Raw genomic sequence first — 19,588 nt, forward strand, 5'->3', positions numbered from 1 at the left:
AATGAATTACAAGGTTATTTCATTAGTCTGGATTAGAGATGGTAAGAGTCTGAATTAAAGCAGCAGAGATAGAGAGGAAAGAATTAATCAAAAGTTAAAATCAGTGGAACTTAGTAATTGGATGTGAGTGATAAGAGTAAGGCAGGAATCTAAGGTGACTCTCAGATGACACCAGGATGAATGCTAGTGTCATTCACCATGAGAGGAAACAAGATGATGCTGAGGTTTCGGACTCATTGGATTTTAGCTGCCTTTGGGGTTTTGAAATGAAAATGTCTAGTAAGCAATTAGATGGCCAGATGTTAAGCTTCGAAGAGAGGTTAGGAATTGGGTCTCAACACATAGAAAAGGATGCGATTGAGAGAACTCCTTGAAGCAACGAAGAGGGCTAAAGAGAGGACAGCTTTGTGGCAGTCTAGCCCTTTTGGTAGAGAATAGTTTATTGTCTTTGTCAGATGTTGTGTGAAGACTAGGTACATTTCCAAATTTAAGTGTATTGCATTGAAGCACTATTTGTGTGAATTTTAGTGGCTCTGTTTTTAGATGGAAGTAGGAGGGTGTTCTGCAATGCTGTATGATTTTAGGGCCTCTCTGCACCAATAAATACTGCCCAAGCTGTGTAGCAGCCTAAAGAAAGATTCCTGGGAAGGCTCTCAGCAGCATGCAGGGGAACAAAATGTCCCCTGCAGATGGAGTGGGTTTGGTCCCCATTTGTCTCCCCTGCACTGGCAGACAGTTTTCCAGTGGGGAACTGAAAACGTCCTGCTTAGGAAGGTGATAGCAGCTCTGGCTGGGACTCCTGCTACAGACAGGACACCTGATTGCCTAATTGCTGTGACACATAGTGCCTCTCTAGAGGTCATTGGTGGTGTGGTTCAGGGCTGCTGTGTGTGGTTGACAATGTGTGCCCTGCACATTTTGCAAAATGTATTTGGCAGACTTGGTCATGATGGGTGGTAAAAAAATACGAAAGTTTCTGCTTTCATTTAGCCATATTTTATTTGTCCCTGTAACTGTCAAGAGAATTGATTGGTCTGGCAAGAATGATTTCCAAACAAAGTACCGTAAAATTAATTTATTGTCAAAATGCCATCTTAAAACAAAATAGAAGTTAATATTTGTTTTCAGAAAGGTTTAGTGTCAGATTCTGAATCCATTTCTATGAAATTTGGTAATGTGATCACACAAATATGCAGTTATTGAATAAGGTCTACAATTTTCATGAACTCTAGGTTTAGGTCACTGTGTTTTACTTCCAGGTTAGTGAGTAATCAGAGTGAACCTCCAAAATGTTACCAGTCATTTCTCCTTCATTGGCGATAATTGGGCTATTGTGTCTCCTTAAGTTCTTAGCTGTTTAGTCATCAGTTATATATATATTACATGTTAAGAAGTTGCCATGACAGACTTTAAAAAAATCTTAGAGCTTTTCTCATGATTCTTACCTAAATGTTATGCATCAGAATCACCTGAGGAACTTTTTGAAGGGGGGAACCACCTACATTCCCAAGCCCACATAAAACCTGTTCTGAGTTAGTAAATCAGGGGATGGGGTTTCAGTCATTTTTTTACCCACAGATGGCTTGGAAAATACTGTTTAATGCTATTTTTCTTATGGTGTTTATGTTTTAAATAAAGGTACTTCACCTCATCTACATTTCTATTGTCTCTGCCTTTAGGTCACAGTAAAGCTGTTCGGGACATCTGCTTTAATACTGCAGGAACACAGTTCCTCAGTGCAGCTTATGACAGGTATCTTAAGCTCTGGGACACTGAAACAGGTAAGAGCTCACTTATACTAATAGATACTTATCTTATAAACTTGCATTTGGGAAGAGGTTGTTTTTGTTTTTTTTTCTAAATATATTTTTATTGATTTCAGAGAGGAAGGGAGAGGGAGAGAGAGAGAGAGAAACATCAATGATGAGGGAGAATCATTGATCGGCTGCCCCCTGCGCACCCTACACTGGGGATCAGGCCTACCACCCAGGTATATGCCCTGATCGGGAATCGAACTGTGACTTTTTGGTTCACAGGTCAACGCTCAACCACTGAGCCACACTGGCTGGTTTAAATTAGCATTTTAAAATGAAATGTGTGGTGGTCTGTGGCAAAATGGTACCTTCTCTAACTGCTAATTCTCCTATCATTAACTATCAGCTTATATCACTTTGTAGAGTTGAAGCTCAGCTGAATAAGTAGCTCTTTCACTCTGAAGCTTTGTTTCCACCAAATATAATTTATAAAGCAAACATATTGATAGACAAAGATGTTTGAAATCTTTCATTGACTATTTAATTGATCTTTTTGTTCCTCTATATCACCTAACACATGGCCTTGCACATAATAGAAACACAGTAGATAGCTGATAAACAGAATTAAATTTAACCGCCCAAATTGATTAAAATGTAGGTCTAAACTCCCATGGTCCATCCAGTTGGATGTATATATTCACAGACATATGAATCGCATCAGTACATTGTGGCTAATAAAAGTTTGTGTAATTAAAGAACCATCTTTCAATCTTGCTGGGCTTTAAGGATAAAGGTAATAGCTAACATTTATTGAACACTTTGTGTTCACCAAGCATTATGCTAAGTGCTTATATTCAGTATCTCATTCAATCCTTAAAATATCCCTGTGAGATAAGTACTATTATTGTTATAGAGAAGAAAACAGGCTTAACGTTTTCAGGGTCACATAGCTAATAAGTAGCCAAATTGTGTTCATACTAAGGTCTCTCTAATTCACCCCTAATTCTTAACCTCTTTAGCAGTGGTCCTCAACTCTGGCTGCACATCATAATTATTACCTGGAGACTTTTATCTATTCTGCAATTGTTGATACAGATTTACTTTTGAAAAGCATTTTTAACCATTAAAAATCCATGAGAAGGAATGATGTGGTTTACAATAAAGAACAATCAGGCTGCCTCTCCTCAGAATTTATTAAGCAAATAATCTTTAGATATTAATCCCAGGGTTATCTTTTAAGTGGTCAAATTTATTTTGCCTATTTTAACTTGGGTCTTTGGTTTTAGGACAGTGTATATCAAGATTTACTAACCGAAAAGTACCCTATTGTGTCAAGTTTAATCCTGATGAAGATAAGCAAAATCTCTTTGTGGCTGGGATGTCTGATAAAAAGATTGTGCAAGTAAGTCTTCCCACGGTTTTTTTATTAAGATTCCTGAGCTTTATGTTGTATCTGGGGATGGAACCAGGAATATTAATTTGTTTAATGTTGGATACTTTTAGGGACTGCTGATGCTCTTCTTAGTAGAAAATTGTAAATCATAAAAACATGATGTTGGAACTCTTTTTATTTCTGCACTTTCCATAATTATGGTCTTTGTTTGTTTTCATAAATCTGCTCCACTTCCGTCTTTACCTCTTCTCGTTTATACAGTGGGACATTCGAAGTGGAGAAATTGTGCAGGAATATGATCGGCATTTGGGAGCTGTCAACACCATTGTTTTTGTTGATGAGAATAGGAGATTTGTGAGCACATCTGACGATAAGAGCCTTAGAGTTTGGGAATGGTGAGTTTCAATCAGTAGAAAATCTGATATATAAAAGAAGCAATTTAAAAATTTGTGGGCAAAGACAAGCCCTGATAATAATATGTAGCCATTTGAATATTTTTCAAAGATAATTTCTGGCTTGCCTGTCAAACTGTTATAACTATTTAAGTATCCAGAATATCAAAATAAAAATTTAAACATGCTACTTTTCATAGTCTTTGGATAATCTATCTAAAGGATACATATTTTGAGTCACTTTTCTGGCAGTAGTGAAAGGTTTTTATAGTGCAATCTTACATCCTTTATTAGCTGTCTTATTCATCTTTACAAAATGACTGATGAGAAGTAGGAGCCACAAATGTGTAGACTATGCCAGAGTTTGAGGTAAGATCCTGGCCTCTGAACCAATCTAAATTTAAAAATCTCAATTTTTTAATGTCTGCATTTTGACTATTTAATACTGAAAATTGCCTATGTCATCTCCCTTGTTTCCTGCCTGCCATTTATTGTCCATATGGTAGAAAACAGTGTTTTTACTTGTAATCAGAATATAGAGGGTGGGACAAAAGTAGGTTGACAGTTGTTTGTATGGAAAATAATGCAATAATTAATAAATAATAATGCAAGAATAAACTCTGTGTTTCACGTACTGACAACCTACTTTTGCCCCACCCTGTATTGGTGAATTTTGCTTTCCTAGAGAGAGAAAGGAAAAAAACAGTTTTCTAAAATCAAGAAATACTAAAAGCTAATTTCACTAAGTGTCATAGTTCATGTTTTATAATTTATTTCCAAAGAAATGCATAATAAGCTTTTTAAAATTAATGTTTGAATGGAACCCAGCTTGTTTTTCTAGTCAGCTGTGAAGCACAGCTTAACTGTGGTTACAGTATAGCCTTGCAAGGAGTATGTAGCCCCACCCCAGAAGCTGTTCTGCTTTAAGAAGTAGAAAGCCTTGAACTACAGCCAGGACTGTCCCTCTGAAACTAAGTCCCTTCAGGAAGCTGAGCCGGTCCCTAACCATTGTCAGAGCAATTTGGGTAATTGAAAATTTAATGTAATTTAACTGCAGTTTCTCCCACACTCACCACCAGTACACCCCCTCCAAATTACCTCCCATAAAAGGAGAGTTAGCATCATCCTTAGTGTCCATGATTTGAGACTATAACTGATAAGATCTTTCTGACTTTAGAAGTGATGTTATCTGCAGAAATTTTGATAATGGACACCAAGTTTTATTTGAGTCACCTTAAACCATTTTGCACAATACTCTAGAGAATAAACATCCATAAACTTTGTTTTGTTTTGTTTTGTTAATAGACTTTAACAGTTTAATTATACTTACACTTTCAGATGTTTCTATCTTCAGGTAATAGTTCAGCTCCATTTTAAAAATGTGCAGTGATATAAAAAAAATTTGTAAATACTTAAATGATGCCACAATCTCAAGGCTTTAAGAACATTTGTGTTCTTTTCTAAAGGAGAGCATTGGTCAGCAAAATATTTTTATTAAGTTAAGTGGTGATGTTAACAAGGCTTTATTTTTTTTTCTTCTCAGAGCTTAAGCAATACTCCTAAGTGTCATAATACTATTGGATTATAAATGATGGCATTCTTTAGATTTCAGTTGAATGCTCACTTGCTATTGGAGCCTTCCTAACCAGTCCTCACATGAGTTTGGTGCCTGTTCACCATCAAAGCCGTAACCCTTTGCTTCCCATAGCTTACTTGTTCCTCTTCCCTGATCAAGTTCTTAACCATGAGAAAAGACCTGTGTCTGCTCTCCATCTGTCCCCAGCACCAGCACAATGCCTGGCACGTAGTATGTACTGCATATCTAAGGAAATCATTGTTGTCATAATTATTAATGTAATTACACTTATTGAGCCCTTCCTGTGTGTCAGGCACACTCAACTTTCTATGTCAGATCAAAATGATTCCAAAGCTTGAGGTCTTTTTTTTCCCAGCTTTACTGAGTTATAATTGACAAATAAAATTATATTTAAAGTGTATAATATAATGATTTGACATACATTGTAAAAAGGATTCCCACTAAGTTAATTAACATACCCATCACCTCTTTATTTACCCTTTGTTGTTTGATGAGAACTTAACTTCTACTGTCTCAGAAAATTTCAGCTATACAATACAGTATTGACTGTAGTTGTCATGTAGTACATTAGATCCTCAGCCCTTAACTCATCTTACAACTAAAAGTTTGTGCTGTTTAGTTTGTAACCTCAATTTTTTTCCCTACCCCACCTTCCCCAGCCCCTGGCAGCCACCATTCTACTCTCCACTTCTATGAGGTTTTTTTTTAAAGAATGCACATATAAGTGATAGCATGCAATATTTGTCTTCCTCTGTCCAGCTTATTTCAAATTAGCATAATTTCCTCCAGGTTCATCTATGTTGTCACAGATGATGGATTTCTTCTTTTTTAAGGTCAATAATCCTATATAATAAAAGCCTAATATGCTAAGTGTCCAGTCATCCAGTTGGCCGTTCTACCAATCAAAGTGTAATGTGCTAATGATATGCTAAGGCCACTCAACCGCTCACTATGACGTGCACTGACCACCAGGGGGAAGACAGTCGACCACTGACCACCAGGGGGCAGATGCTCTGACTGACAGGTTATCTTGCTGCTGGGGTCCAGCCAATCGGGACTGAACGAGACGGGCCGGACATGCCCTGGAGCCCTCCTGTGGTCCCTCTCCAGCTGGCCAACCTCCTGCGTCCCTCCCCGGCCCTGATCGTGCACCGGTGGGGTCCCTTGGCCTGGCCTGCGCCCTCTTGCAATCCTGGACCCCTTGGGGGATGTTAGAGAGCCGGTTTCGGCCTGATCCTGCAGGCCAGGCCGAGGGACCCCACTGATGCATGAATTTGTGCACCGGGCCTCTAGTATTCCATTATATGTATAAATGCCACATATTTCTTATCCATTGGCAGATACTTAGGTAGTTTTCATACCTTGGATATTGTGAATAATGCTGCGTTGAACATGGGAGTACAAATATCTCTTTGATGTAGTGATTTCATTTCCTTTGGATATATACCCAGAAGTAGGATTGATGGATCCTATAGTAGTTCTGTTTTTTAATTTCTTGAGGAATCTCCATACTATTTTCCATAGTGGCTATTTCAGTTTACATTCCCACCAAAGTACAAGGGTTTCTTTTTCTCCAAATCCTCATCAACATTTGTTATCTCTTGTCTTTTAGGTATTAACCATCCTAACAAGTATAAGGTCATGTCTCATAGTGGTTTTGATTTGCATTTTTCTGGTGATTAGTGGTATTGAGCAATTTTTCATGTACCTGTTGGATATTTATGTCTTCTGTGGAAAAATACCTATTCAAGTCCTTTGCCGATTTTTTCATTGAGTTATTTAGGTTTTTGTGGAGTTTTTTGCTCTTGGTTCTGTGAGTTCCTTATATTTTTTGGATATTGACGTTCTATCAGATACAGGTTTGCAAATATTTTCTCCCATTTCCTAGGTTGGCTTTTTATTCTGTTTGTGATTTTCTTTGCAATACAGAAGTATTTTACTTAGAGGCAATCCTACTTGTTTATTTTTGGTTTTGTCTGCTGAAGTTATCAAATCCAAAAAAATCATTGCCAAGACAGTGTCAAGGAGCTTATCCTATGTTGTCCTCCAGGAGTTTACAGTTTCAGGTCCCAGGATCAGTTTTGAGTTGATGTAAGACGGTTTAGTTTCATTCTTTTGCATTAAAATGTCAAGTTTTCCCAACACCATCTGAAGAAACTGTCCTTTCCCCATTGTATATTCTTGGCTCCTTTGTTGAAAATTAATTGACTATAAATGCATGGGTTTATTTCTGGCTCTCTATTCTGTTCCATTTGATCTGTGTCTGTTTTTATGCCAACACCATACTGTTTTAATTACTGTAGCTTTTAATATAGTTTGAAATCAGGAAGGGTAATGCCTCCAGCTTTGTTCTTCTTTCTCAGGATTGCTTTAGAGTCTTTTGTAGTTTCATACAAACTTAAGGATTGTTCTGTTTCTATAGAAAGTGTCAATGGAATTTTTACAGGTATTGCACTGAATCTGTAAATCACTTTGAGTATCATGGACATTTTAACAATATTAATTCTTTTGATTCATGAACACCAAACATCTTACCATTTACTTATGTCTTCTTCCATTTCTTTCATCAATGTTTTATAGTTTCAGTGTACAGATCTTTCACCACCTTGGTTAAATTTATTCCTAGGTATTTTACTGTTTTTATGCTGTTGTGAATGGGATTGTTTTCTTAATTTTTCTTTCCAGTAGTTCATTGGTAGTGTATAGAAATGCAGATGATTTTTGTATATTGGTTTTGTATCCTGCAACTTTACTGAATTCATTTATTAGTTCTAACAGTTTTATTGGTGGTGTCTTTAGGGTTTTCTATCCTACATAATAAAAGGGTAATATGCAAATTAACCATCACTCCGCTACGCCCACAATTGGGCCGGCGGGGGGCGGGACTCGGGGTGGCCGATTGGGCCGACGGGAGGCGCAGGGGTCGGGACTTGGGGTGGCCGGGGTGGCCGATTGGGCTGGCAAGAGGCGCGGGCGGCGGCGGGGACTTGTGAGTCCCCGTCCCCAGCCCATGCCTCCGGCCGGACGCAGTCAGTCCCCACACCGCTGAGCGTTGGCTGAATGGGGCCGGCCGGAGGCGCGGGCGGGCAGCGGGGACTCCCCAGTCCCTGCCCCCGCCTGCTCCTCTGGCCGGACGCGATCGGTTCCCGCGCCACTGAGCGGTGGCCAAATGGGGCCGGCCGGAGGCGCGGGCAGGCAGCAGGGACTCGCCTCCCGCCAGACGCAATCGGTCCCCACACCCCTGAGCAGTGGCCAAATGGGGCCGGCGGGAAGCTGAGCTCGCATCGCCAGCGGCGGCGCAAGCTCAGCATCTGTGCCATGGCTGTGCTGCGGCACAGAAGGGGCCTCTGGGGCAGCGAGCCCACGTCCCCGCCCCGGCCGGCCGTGCGGCGGGAGTGAACAGGCCTGTGGGGCCCGGAGCTCAGCATCCGCACAGCAGGGGAGGAACCAGAAAAATGGATCTTTCCAGTTCCTGATGCTGACAGCCCTATGGGTGCTGGGGTCCTCCACCTGCAGCCCCCAGTCGCAGCCCATCAGCCCCAGTCGCAGACTGGAAGCCCCCTGCCAGCAGTCCAGACGGGACCAGTGTGGTGCCGTGGTGGTGGGTGTCAGCGGGCATGCTACAGACATCAAATCACTGCCACCGAGGCCACCCCCCCAATACACACTCACAAGTAGTATGGTCCAAGGGGGTGACTCCTAAGGCAAGGCTCCCATGGCAGCTGATGCTCACCATGCCAGGTGAGGAAGCCAGACCTGAAAGCCCAAGCCCCCGAGTACCCGAACTGCAGGGCGTCGTGGGCCAGGGGAGGCCCCAGGACAAGCATCTTCCCAGAGGCTGTGCAGAAGGAGGGGAGGAACCTCTGGCTAGAGGCCGGGGTGAGGGATGCTGGCATCTTTGCAGGCCAAGACAGGGCTAAAGGACCCCCCAGCCCCCGCACCCCCGTGCACGAATTTCGTGCACCGGGCCTCTAGTTTATAATATCTTGTCATCTGCAAACAGAGACAATTTTACCTCTTCCTTTTTTTATTTAAATGCCTTTTATTTCTTTTCTTGCCTAACTGCTCTGGCTTGGACTTCCAACACTAGCCTACATAATAAAACCTTAATATTCAAATCAACCGAACTGCGGAATGACCAGTCACTATGATGAGCCTGACCACCAGGGAGCAGATGTTCAATGCAGGAGCTGCCCCCTGGTGGTCAGTGTGCTCCCACAGGGGGAGTGCCGCTCGGTGGCGGGAGCCTCTCCCACCTCCATGGCAGCGCTAAGGACCCCTGGGGAGATGTCCACCTGCCAGCTTAGGCCCGCTCCACACGGGAATGGGTCTAAGCCCAGATGGACATCCCCTGAGGGGTCCCGGACTACAAGAGGGCACAGGCCAAGCTGAGGGCCCCCCATTCCCCCCACCCCCAGTGCACAAATGTCATGCACCAGGCCTCTAGTATTGAATAAAAGTGGTAAGAGTATCCAACCTTGTCTTTTTCCTGATCTTAAAGGGAAAGCTTTTAGCTTTTCACTGTTGAGTATGTTAGCTATGGGCTTGTCACTTATGGGTATGTTCCCTCTATACTCAGTTTGTTGAGACTTTTTAACATGAAAGGAGGTTGAACTTTGTCAGTTATTTTTTCCTCCATCTATTGAGATGATCATATAATTTGTATCCTTCATTTTGTTATAATGGTATATCACATATATTGATTTTCATATATTCAAAACTATCATTGCATCCCAGGGAAATATCCCACTTGGTCATGGTGTATAATATTTTTAATGCGCTGTTGAATTTGTTTTGCTAATATTTTGCTGAGTATTTTTGCATTTATGTTCATCGGAGATATTGGCCTATAATATTGACCCCTTAAAATGAGTTTGGAGCCCTGGCCGGTTTGGCTCAGTGGATAGAGCATCGGCCTGCGGACTGAAGGGTGCCAGGCTCGATTCCGGCCAAGGGCACATGCCTGGGTTGTGGGCTCGATCCCCAGTGGGGGGTGTGCAGGAGGCAGCCAATCAATGATTCTTTCTCATCATTGATGTTTCTTTCTCTCTCTCCCTCTCCCTTCCTCTCTGAAATCAATAAAGAAATATATTTTAAAAAATGAGTTTGGAAGTATTCCCTCTTCTTCTGTTTTTTGGAAGAGTTTGAGAAGGATTGATAATAATTGTTCTTTAAATGTTTGGTATAGTTCACTGGTGAAGCCATCTGTTCCTGTAATTTTTTGTTGTTGAAAGGTTTTTGATTATTTCATCTCTCCTTAGTCATTATTGATCTGTTCATATTTTCTATTTCTTCATGACTCACTCTTGGTATGTTTCTAGGAATTTATCTTTTTCTCTCAGTTATCTAATTTGTTGACATATAATTATTCATAGTATTTTTGCAATCTTTAGTGTTTCTATCTTATCAATTGTAGTGTCTTAGTTCTGATTTTTTAAAATTTTATGTCTTTTGTCTTTTTCTTAGTCTAACTAAATTTTTGTCAATTTTATTTTTTTAAGTTAGTTTTATTCATCTTTTTTATTATCTTCTTAGTCTCTTCCATTTATTTGCTCTCTGGTGTTTATTATTTCCTTCCTTCTGCTAACTTTGGACTAAGTTTGTTCTTTTTTTTATTTGAGATCTTTCTTCTTTTTTATCACTATAAACTTGCCTCGTTGAATTGTTTCTGCTGCATCCCCTGTTTTTGGTATGTTTTGTTTCTATTTTAAGTTGTCTCAAGACTTTTGGATTTCCCTTTTAATTTCTTCTTTGATCCCTTTTTGGTTGAGTAGCATGTTTAATCTTCACATATTTGTGAATTTTCTAGTTTTCTCCTATATTTGTGAATTTCTAGTTTCATATTGTTGAGGTCAGAAAAGATGCTTGATCTGATTTCAGACTTTTTAAATGTATTAAGACTTGTTTTGTGATCTAATATGTGATCAGTCTGTCCTGGAGAATGTTCCTTGTGCACTTGAAAATAAGGTCTTATTCTGCTGTTGGGTGGAATGTTTTGTATATGTCAGTTAGGTCCATCTTTCTAACATGCTATTTAAGGTCGGTGTTTTCTCATTGATTTTCTGTCAGGATGATCTAACCATTGTTGAAAGTCTGGTATTGAAGTCTCCTACTAATATTGCATTACTACTTATTTCTCCCTTCAACTCTGTTAGTATTTGCTTTATATATTAGGTACTCTGATGTTGGCTGCATAAATATTTACAACTGTTACCCTTTTGATGAATTGATCCCTTTGTCATTATATAATGACCTGTATCTCTTACTAGAGGCCCGGTGCATGAGATTGTGCACTGGGTGGGGAGGGGTCCCTCAGCCCAGCCTGCGCCCTCTTGCAATCCAGGGTTCTCACAGTCCAGGACCCCTCGCTCCTTACCACCCACCTGCAGTTGGACCTTTTTCAAATTGAGGCTCTTTTCAATATTTTTGAGTCATTCTGAATGTAAGTTGTCACTGATACCTCAGATGTGTAAAGTGTTGACTTGATAAATGATACTGTTCCCCAGGTTATACCTTAAAATGTTTTCCTTTCACCAAGACCCTGATAGAATTTTTTTCTAATCATTTGCTTCTTCTTCTGGATAGATAGATAAATGGATAGAGAAAGTCCTTACTTAAAGGCAAATTGTTGTTGTTGTTTTCCATTTAATTAAAGACTTGGAACTTGAACCATAGTTTGAAATTTAAATTGCTGCTTTATATTCTGAGATAATATGAAATTACATTTTCCACACATAACTCTGTAAAAAAACAAAACAAAAAAACATTGTCATGAAAAGCAACAAGACCAAAACCCTTCAGAATTAGTAAAGAATTTTTTATCATGGAGAATATTAAAAATAAAAAGGCACTTTGATGATTCTAAATTAAGGTGACTAGGTTTTGGATTCTTTTTATCATTTGCATGATTCACATAAGAATTTTTTTAATGCTATTTCTCCTGTACCATACACATTTGTAATATTTTACATATAAACTGAAAAATAGAAGGTGTCCAAGTACAAGCACTTAATCTTTTTTACCTGTCCTGAAATCTCATCATTTTTGGAGGGGCTCAACCTGCTTGCAGATCCCTCCACTTGCATTGCTGATGGCTCTTTGGACTCTCACCAGCTTGCAGAGTCAAGTTAAGGTTGACTGGTAAAATAACGTTTCCCTGTAGGTTTGCCTCAGACATCTTGCATCTGCCTACCATGACACATTTTTAGATGAGCTTATTATTAAATAAGTTTTAGTAACAGATTTTTTAACATAAAGGCCAAAGTTTAAGTCAAATAGAGTTTAAAGACTAAATCATTGACACTGTTATAATTATCACAGAAAGTCATTTGTGAAGTAAAAGATTTATAATATGCAATAGAATGTCATTTTGTGATTTTTCTCCCCCCCAGAAAGTTTCATGAAAGGTTTATTAAATATATTATTTCAAGAGTATTTCTTTTGGTTCAGAGATAATTCTTCTAAAGGTACTTTTTAAAAATTACTTACTCTGAAATGCTATTTTTAATATTTAGGGATATCCCTGTGGATTTCAAGTATATAGCAGAACCCAGTATGCACTCAATGCCTGCAGTGACTTTGTCTCCAAATGGTGAGTTAGAATGTGTTTTAAATGAGTTTCTAAGACATGGTGTGATTTCTCTTGAAAAGAACCTTGGCCATTCTCTCTGAGGGCAATTCTGTCACAGTGCCATACTGTATAAGGAAAATTTTCATTATTAGAAGTAATCATTGGTTTTCATATGTAAGTCACTTCACCCAGTCTCTTGTTTTTTTTTGTTTTTTTTTAAGTGTTTTTATTGATTTCAGAAAGAGGAAGGGAGAGAGGGATAGAAACATTGATGATGAGAATCATTGATCAGCTGCCTCCTGCACACCCCTTGTTTGGGATTGAACCCCCAACCTGGGCATGTGCCCTGACCTGGAATCGAATCTTGACCTCATGGTTCATGGGTTGATGCTCAACCACTGAGCCACACCAGCTGGGCTCTTATTTTCTACGAGAAAAAAATAAATGAAACAAGGATTTGCAATTAATGTTGACTAAGCATCTAAGTATTTCCATCTGAGAATCAAGTTTTTTAAAACAATTCTCCTTCCAACAGAATCATATTCTACAATTCATTTAGTGATTTATTATGAGTTCTTTTATTTTGGTCTGGTTCCTCACAATGAGAACATCTCAGCAATTCACTATAAAATATTTTCTCAGGCAAAATAAAAAAGATAAACCTGTTTAATACTGTTTTCTGTTCAGTAATGCACTGCCTTTTAAGAGCAAGGTAATTTATGCTATAGATGTACTGACCTTTCAACAACAGTTACTGAGATTTTTTTAATCATAATTTTTTTGGATATAGTCTTATTTAATAATCCTAGGTTTTCTCACCTAAGTTGATTTTTCCTTTCTTTTCGTAATTAACATAGAGAAGTCTCTTTCTCCCCACGATTCTATTGTCTATATTTAATACAGATTAATTTCTTTTCATAAAATTTTTATTTATTTGTTAACACTAAACTCGAAATATCTGTATATCTTTATTTAAACAAAAAACGTTTTTGTAAGAAGAGTGTTCAATGACACAGGATTATATGAGCAAAATCTATTATTTTATATACAAACTAGTGGCCTGGTGCACGAAATTCGTGCATGGGGGGGTGTCCCTCAGCCCGGCCTGCACCCTCTCCAATCTGGGACCCCTCAGGGGATGTCTGACTGCCGGGGGATGTCCCTGTGGGATCGGGCCTAAACTGGCAGTCGGACATCCCTCTTGCAATCCGGGACCGCTGGCTCCTAACTGCTCACCTGCCTGCCTGCCCGATCGCCCCTGACCACTCTGCCTGCCGGCCTGCTTGTCCCCAACTGCCCCCCTGCTGGCCTGCTTGTCCCCAGCTGCTCCCCCCACTGGCCTGATAGCCCCCAACAGCCCTCCCCGGCCAGCCTCATGGCCCCCAACTGCTCTCCCTGTCCAGCCTCATGACCCACAACTACCCTCCCAGGCCGGCCTCATGGCCCCCAACTGTCCTCCCCAGCTGGCCTCATGGCCCCCAACAGCCCTCCCCGGCCAGCCTCATGGCCCCCAACTGCTCTCCCTGGCCAGCCTCATGACCCACAACTACCCTCCCCGGCCAGCCTCATGGCCCCCAACTGCCCTCCCCAGCCGGCCTCATAGCCCCCAACTGCCCTCCCTGGCCGGCCTCATGGCCCCCAACTGCCCTCCCTGGCCGGCCTCATAGCCCCCAACTGCCCTCCCCAGCCAGAGGCCCACCTGCGGCCGGGCACAGAACACTTGCCTCGTCGCGGGGGTGACAGTGCAAGCATTCCCCCTCCGCCCCCCTGGCCTCTCCATGCCCACTGCCCAGAGGCCCTCCGCGGCCGGTGGGAAACACTTGCCTCGTCACCGCAGCGACAAAGCAAGCATTCCGCCAACCGCTCACGTTGCCCGCTCTCAGCGGCCGCCCCCCTGGGACTGGGGGACTCCGGCAGGGCTGAGAGGACTGGACACCGCCATCTTGTGGCTATGGGCGCTGCCATCTTTGTGACGGAGTGATGGTCAATTTGCATATTCCCTCTTTATTAGATAGGATACCTCTTGCCAGCGACAGATTTGTAACACTTTACAAGTGATACGGTAAATTTATTTTCCTGTTAAAATAGTTGGGATCAAATGACTATGAATGACTGAATGTATTTAGAATGAAAATTCTTTTAAAAAATTTTTTTCTCTAAAATGTCTCATTTATTGAATTTGCAGGGAAATGGCTAGCATGCCAATCAATGGACAACCAAATCTTAATTTTTGGAGCACAGAACAGATTTAGATTAAATAAGAAGAAAATTTTTAAGGGCCATATGGTAGCAGGCTACGCTTGTCAGGTGGACTTTTCACCAGACATGAGGTAAGTTTAAATCTTCTCATGTATTTTTATATTCAAATATGATAATATAAACTTCTGTTGTACAAATAACAACACTTTACATGTCACTTTCATATATGTAATTATATGAGAACTATGCAGATTGTCAAAATGCCAGATAAAAGGGCAAGAACAAGTTATGAAAATTACCTTCTGCTTTTTTTTTTTTTAAATATATTTTATTGATTTTTCACAGAGAGGAAGAGAGAAGGATAGAGAGTTAGAAACATCGATGATAGAGAAACATCGATCAGCTGCCTCTTGCACAACCCCCTACTGGGGATGTGCCCGCAACCAAGGCACATGCCCTTGACCAGGAATCGAACCTAGGACCCTTCAGTCCGCAGGCCGACGCTCTATCCACTGAGCCAAACCGGTTTTGGCATCCTTCTGCTTTTTTAAGTTCTTTCATATATCTCCTTATATTGTTTAGTCCTGTGCCCTTTAACCACATAAAAGCCCCTGTCTATATGGGCAATGCCATATTTTCTCTGCTTTTCTAAGCAAGGCTTGGAGGACTATAATGGCTGTATTGCTATGGTGGAATGAACACCAAAAGAATTAATTATGTATTGCATTGTTGAAGTTAACAACTTCACTACAGCTTTTCTGTGTTGAAATCTCAACCTAACTTCTGAATATTTCTAAGTCACACTAGATTTGTAAAGCCTAGAGTCTTTCTAAGTGAAACTCTGCATTCATTCCCCTATTCTTAGCTAAAATACATAGGTGTAACAGTAATTCAGAAATCCCTTTAGCCTGATCATTGGGCCTTAGAACTTCTGCCTCTGAGTCAGTCTTAGACATATTCAAAAGGCATTGGAACCAGGAAGTAGTTATAAAGGTGCTAGAGTCTACTACAGCAAAAAGGGGTCTGGATGTGTTTGGCAGCTCAGTGACATTGATCCCCCTACCCTGTTTCTAGAGAGTGATTGTGATTCCGCATTCATCGTGGCCCTTGGGCATCTCAGTCTTCCAAGTTAAAAATTATTTTTTACTCTTAGATTATTACTCAATGGGGATGACTTTTTGGTAAAAGTTTAAATTATAGACTTAAATTATAGACCTAGACCTTGTTCTTCTTACTGAGTTACATGTGGTGAAAAAGATAAACTCTTTCTCTGTTCTTCATCTACTTTACAGATGAAGTGTTTGAATAATTTGAATTTATTTTTCTTCCCATTGTAGCTATGTGATTTCAGGAGATGGAAATGGAAAGTTGAACATCTGGGACTGGAAGACCACAAAACTCTACAGTCGGTTTAAAGCTCACGATAAAGTGTGTATAGGTGCAGTGTGGCATCCTCACGAAACGTCTAAAGTCATCACCTGTGGCTGGGATGGTCTCATTAAGTTGTGGGATTAATGAGATTAATCCTTAAACTATCTAGGATTATTTTTGACCCAATAACCTATTTAACTATATTTAATTATTAAATGTGTTGGATGATAACTTGATTTACAGATTATCATTTCCTTACATGGCCTTATAAAGTTGACTCATTGTTTGAAAAAAAAACTTTGTAAATTTGGCTCATGTAATTTCATTGGCAACTTTATTTTGTTCTTTATAGATATTATTTATACAGAGAATGACCATCAGTTTTCTATTTGACAAATAGATACTCTTGGCAGGCAGCTTTGGGCTTTCCCCAAGACATACAGAAAAGATCCCTTTGGAGTCGGGTAAGAACCCCTCGTGGATTTGGGGTTCTAAAGGCGGTAATATAGTTAATGACAACTCAGAAAGGTACCGTGTACTTCTCTCTTCAACAAAAAGGAAGTAAGGAACAGGGATGATATAATTTAATGTGACTGAGAGAAGGATAAACCACCCACAATTACTCTTTTATTCTTGCCAATGGGTCAGGTTCTAATCTTTTGGATTGAGAAGTTCCACTATTTTTTATGACACATGTTGTGTATTTTTAGTTGTAAGCCAGCAATCTTCTCTGATTGCAGCATTCCTCTAATTATTAAACTAAAATACAAATCAGCCCAGAGTACTTTCCTTGACTTTCTTCCTGATCAGTATATAGTAAGAGAATTATGTTATTTTTGAAGATGAAACTCAAGAGAATGAGTCAGAACTTTGGACTTTATTTGTATTTACTGTAAGTAAGAACCTGGCTATTCTTTCATAAACCAGGGTCTCTTAGGCCATTGTTTCACAGATATTACTACTGAAATATTCCTCTTTGGAGATAGGGCAAAGATTAAAATACCAACTTGTAATTTCTTTGACAAGTTGTATGTCTTTAAAATTATTCTGATTTGGTTTGGGAATATATTCAACAGAACTTTTTAAAATCAGTAAAGTTTTAAACGTCTTTCTAAATCTTTGAGTAAAATTGACAACCAGGAAAATGGCTAGGGTTCCCCAATTTGAGAAGCAGTGGCTGTGATTGGGTTTAAAAATTTGAGATTGTGAAATTAAGATAGCCTCTTGAATATAGTAGCTAATAGCACTTTAGTTGACAAACCATTTCTCCAGCTTTATTACAAATCTGTATCAGATGTTTGAATGTAGTTTGAAATGTTTCATTACCATGCTAGGGAAGATTGGTCCATAGCTGCTCAGAGTGCTGACTGGGAGACCAACATCATATTGAGTGATGATATCCTAAGGCATTAGCTTGGAGTCGTGTGCTATCAAAGCAGTTCATACTTCTTGTCCTTAAAAACATCCATTTTTAAAAATTAATATCAAAAAAGAAAACTGGTATAGATGACCAGGTGCTGTAGCCACATAAAAGTAAATGTCAAAGACGAAAATAGAAAAATGATAAAAGTGGTGGAGCCGCAGTTTTGGACACGGAAGCACTCAGAGACGAGAATACACTGCCTCGCTGCTGCCCTTTCTGCACCTGCCAGGAAGGGTGGCCGCCGTTTCCCGGAGAGGAGAGAATTCAGACAAGACCTTTACTTTAGTCCCAACCACTGGGTTTCACAAATGTGAATTAATCACATTTGATTAATAATAAAAGAATCGTATATTTAAACTATCTTGTTCAGCACCAGTATTGTGTATGTTACAAATCATTTCTAAATCTGGCTTTATTTTATTGTGTTTTTGACTGTTTCTAAACTAAGCAACTGTGTATAAAAGTTGTCTCTTTTTTAAAAAAAGAAATCCTATTTTTAAATAAAGCATTTTTTATAAAACGTGTTATCAAAATTTTTATTCTTGGTTTCCTTTTGTCTTAACCAAGTTAAACTATTTATAGATATTTAAATGGGTCATTTTGATTTTATGGAGAAAAATGATGCTTTAGAGGTAGGTGCAGTATATTAATGGGGTTATTCTGATTAAATAATAAAAACACGGGGCAGTGCCCTCAGAGTATACAGATAAGTTTAACATTCCACATTTATTCACTTAGTGGTGACGCTGAGTCACAGTTGCACTCAGAGTACACACATCAGTGGGGTTCCTTCCAGCATAAAAACGTCTCAAGGTCATGTTGTTGCTGGAATGAAGTGGTTACCTACTGTCTGACTCCTTTTCTTTGCTGTGTATGCTTTTTGTCACACTCAGAACATGTTGCCTTACTACAAGTTAGACTAAAAGTAATGTTTTAGCGAAAAGTTTAAAGGGATGAAGATTTAAATATTAAAGCACAAGCTAGGGATATTTTGTCTTAAATAAGGAGACAGTTTTAAGATAAGGAACAGGGAGTAGCATCAGTCAGGCACCTCTAAATGGAAAAGTGTAAAGTGATTCTTAAGGATGCATTGGGAGGCTGGTTGATGTCCCCAGCATGTCTGTAAATTACCTGAAAGAAAACATTGACAGTGAAACAGCAAGCCCTTGGCTGGCAGCCAGAAGGATTACAGCACCAGCGCTAACTACAGAGGCTCTTCCTGGAGAACAGTGTTTCTCAGAGTGGACAGACCAGCTGCATCTTTCTGAGAGAGAATTCAGAAGAAAACCAAGGTTAGCTGAGGGAGCCATATGGATTCCAATGTGGGGAAGGGAAGTGTGGAGTGCCATCCAGGTCAAGATATTCATTGGTGGTATAAAATTTGAGTCTCAAAAGTGAGACCTATAGAACACTGATGGTATGATTTCATCAAAGATGCTTACTTTTGACATTTTGACATTTCAAATAGAGCTACATTTTTTTATTTTTTTTTTTAGAGCTACATCTTAAAATCAATGCTGCATCACAGTTTAATTGCAGCATTCTTTGTAGATCATAAAATAATTGATTAAATACAGTATTAAGGCAAGGACTAGTAACTTGAGAAAAGAAGATCCAATCAATAGAAGGTTCTATCAGCACTTGCCTCAAATTTCATGTTACCTATATATATATATATATATATCCTTCTATATGTATGTGTATACATGTTTGTGTATGTGTGTACACACATATACATAATATGTGCATACATATAGAAGTATTACCATATATATATGTACTTGATCTAGTATCTTCAGAGATTGCCACTTCGTTAGGGCAGACGTATAAACTACTGCAGTCTGAAATATTCTGGTTTTTCGAACTATGGGGGCTGAAGTGTGTTATCC

General features: G+C 39.6%; 1 protein-coding gene across 2 annotated transcripts in view; it reads left to right on the forward strand.

Annotated features, from left to right (window-relative positions):
- Nucleotides 1–18,226, forward strand: part of CDC40 (cell division cycle 40) — a 50,733-nt gene extending 32,507 nt beyond the window's left edge. For both annotated transcript variants that reach the window (XM_008158205.3, XM_054722247.1), the window contains exons 10-15: nucleotides 1,680–1,781; nucleotides 3,041–3,156; nucleotides 3,409–3,542; nucleotides 12,651–12,727; nucleotides 14,892–15,036; nucleotides 16,243–18,226. In XM_008158205.3, the coding sequence (XP_008156427.1) occupies nucleotides 1,680–1,781; nucleotides 3,041–3,156; nucleotides 3,409–3,542; nucleotides 12,651–12,727; nucleotides 14,892–15,036; nucleotides 16,243–16,420 (752 nt within the window). In that variant the 3' untranslated portion in view covers nucleotides 16,421–18,226. The remainder of the gene's footprint in view (nucleotides 1–1,679; nucleotides 1,782–3,040; nucleotides 3,157–3,408; nucleotides 3,543–12,650; nucleotides 12,728–14,891; nucleotides 15,037–16,242) is intronic.
- Nucleotides 18,227–19,588: the final 1,362 nt, after the last annotated feature.

This window comes from Eptesicus fuscus, chromosome 10 (genome assembly GCF_027574615.1).
Source record: "Eptesicus fuscus isolate TK198812 chromosome 10, DD_ASM_mEF_20220401, whole genome shotgun sequence".
NCBI classification, from domain to species: domain Eukaryota; kingdom Metazoa; phylum Chordata; class Mammalia; order Chiroptera; family Vespertilionidae; genus Eptesicus; species Eptesicus fuscus.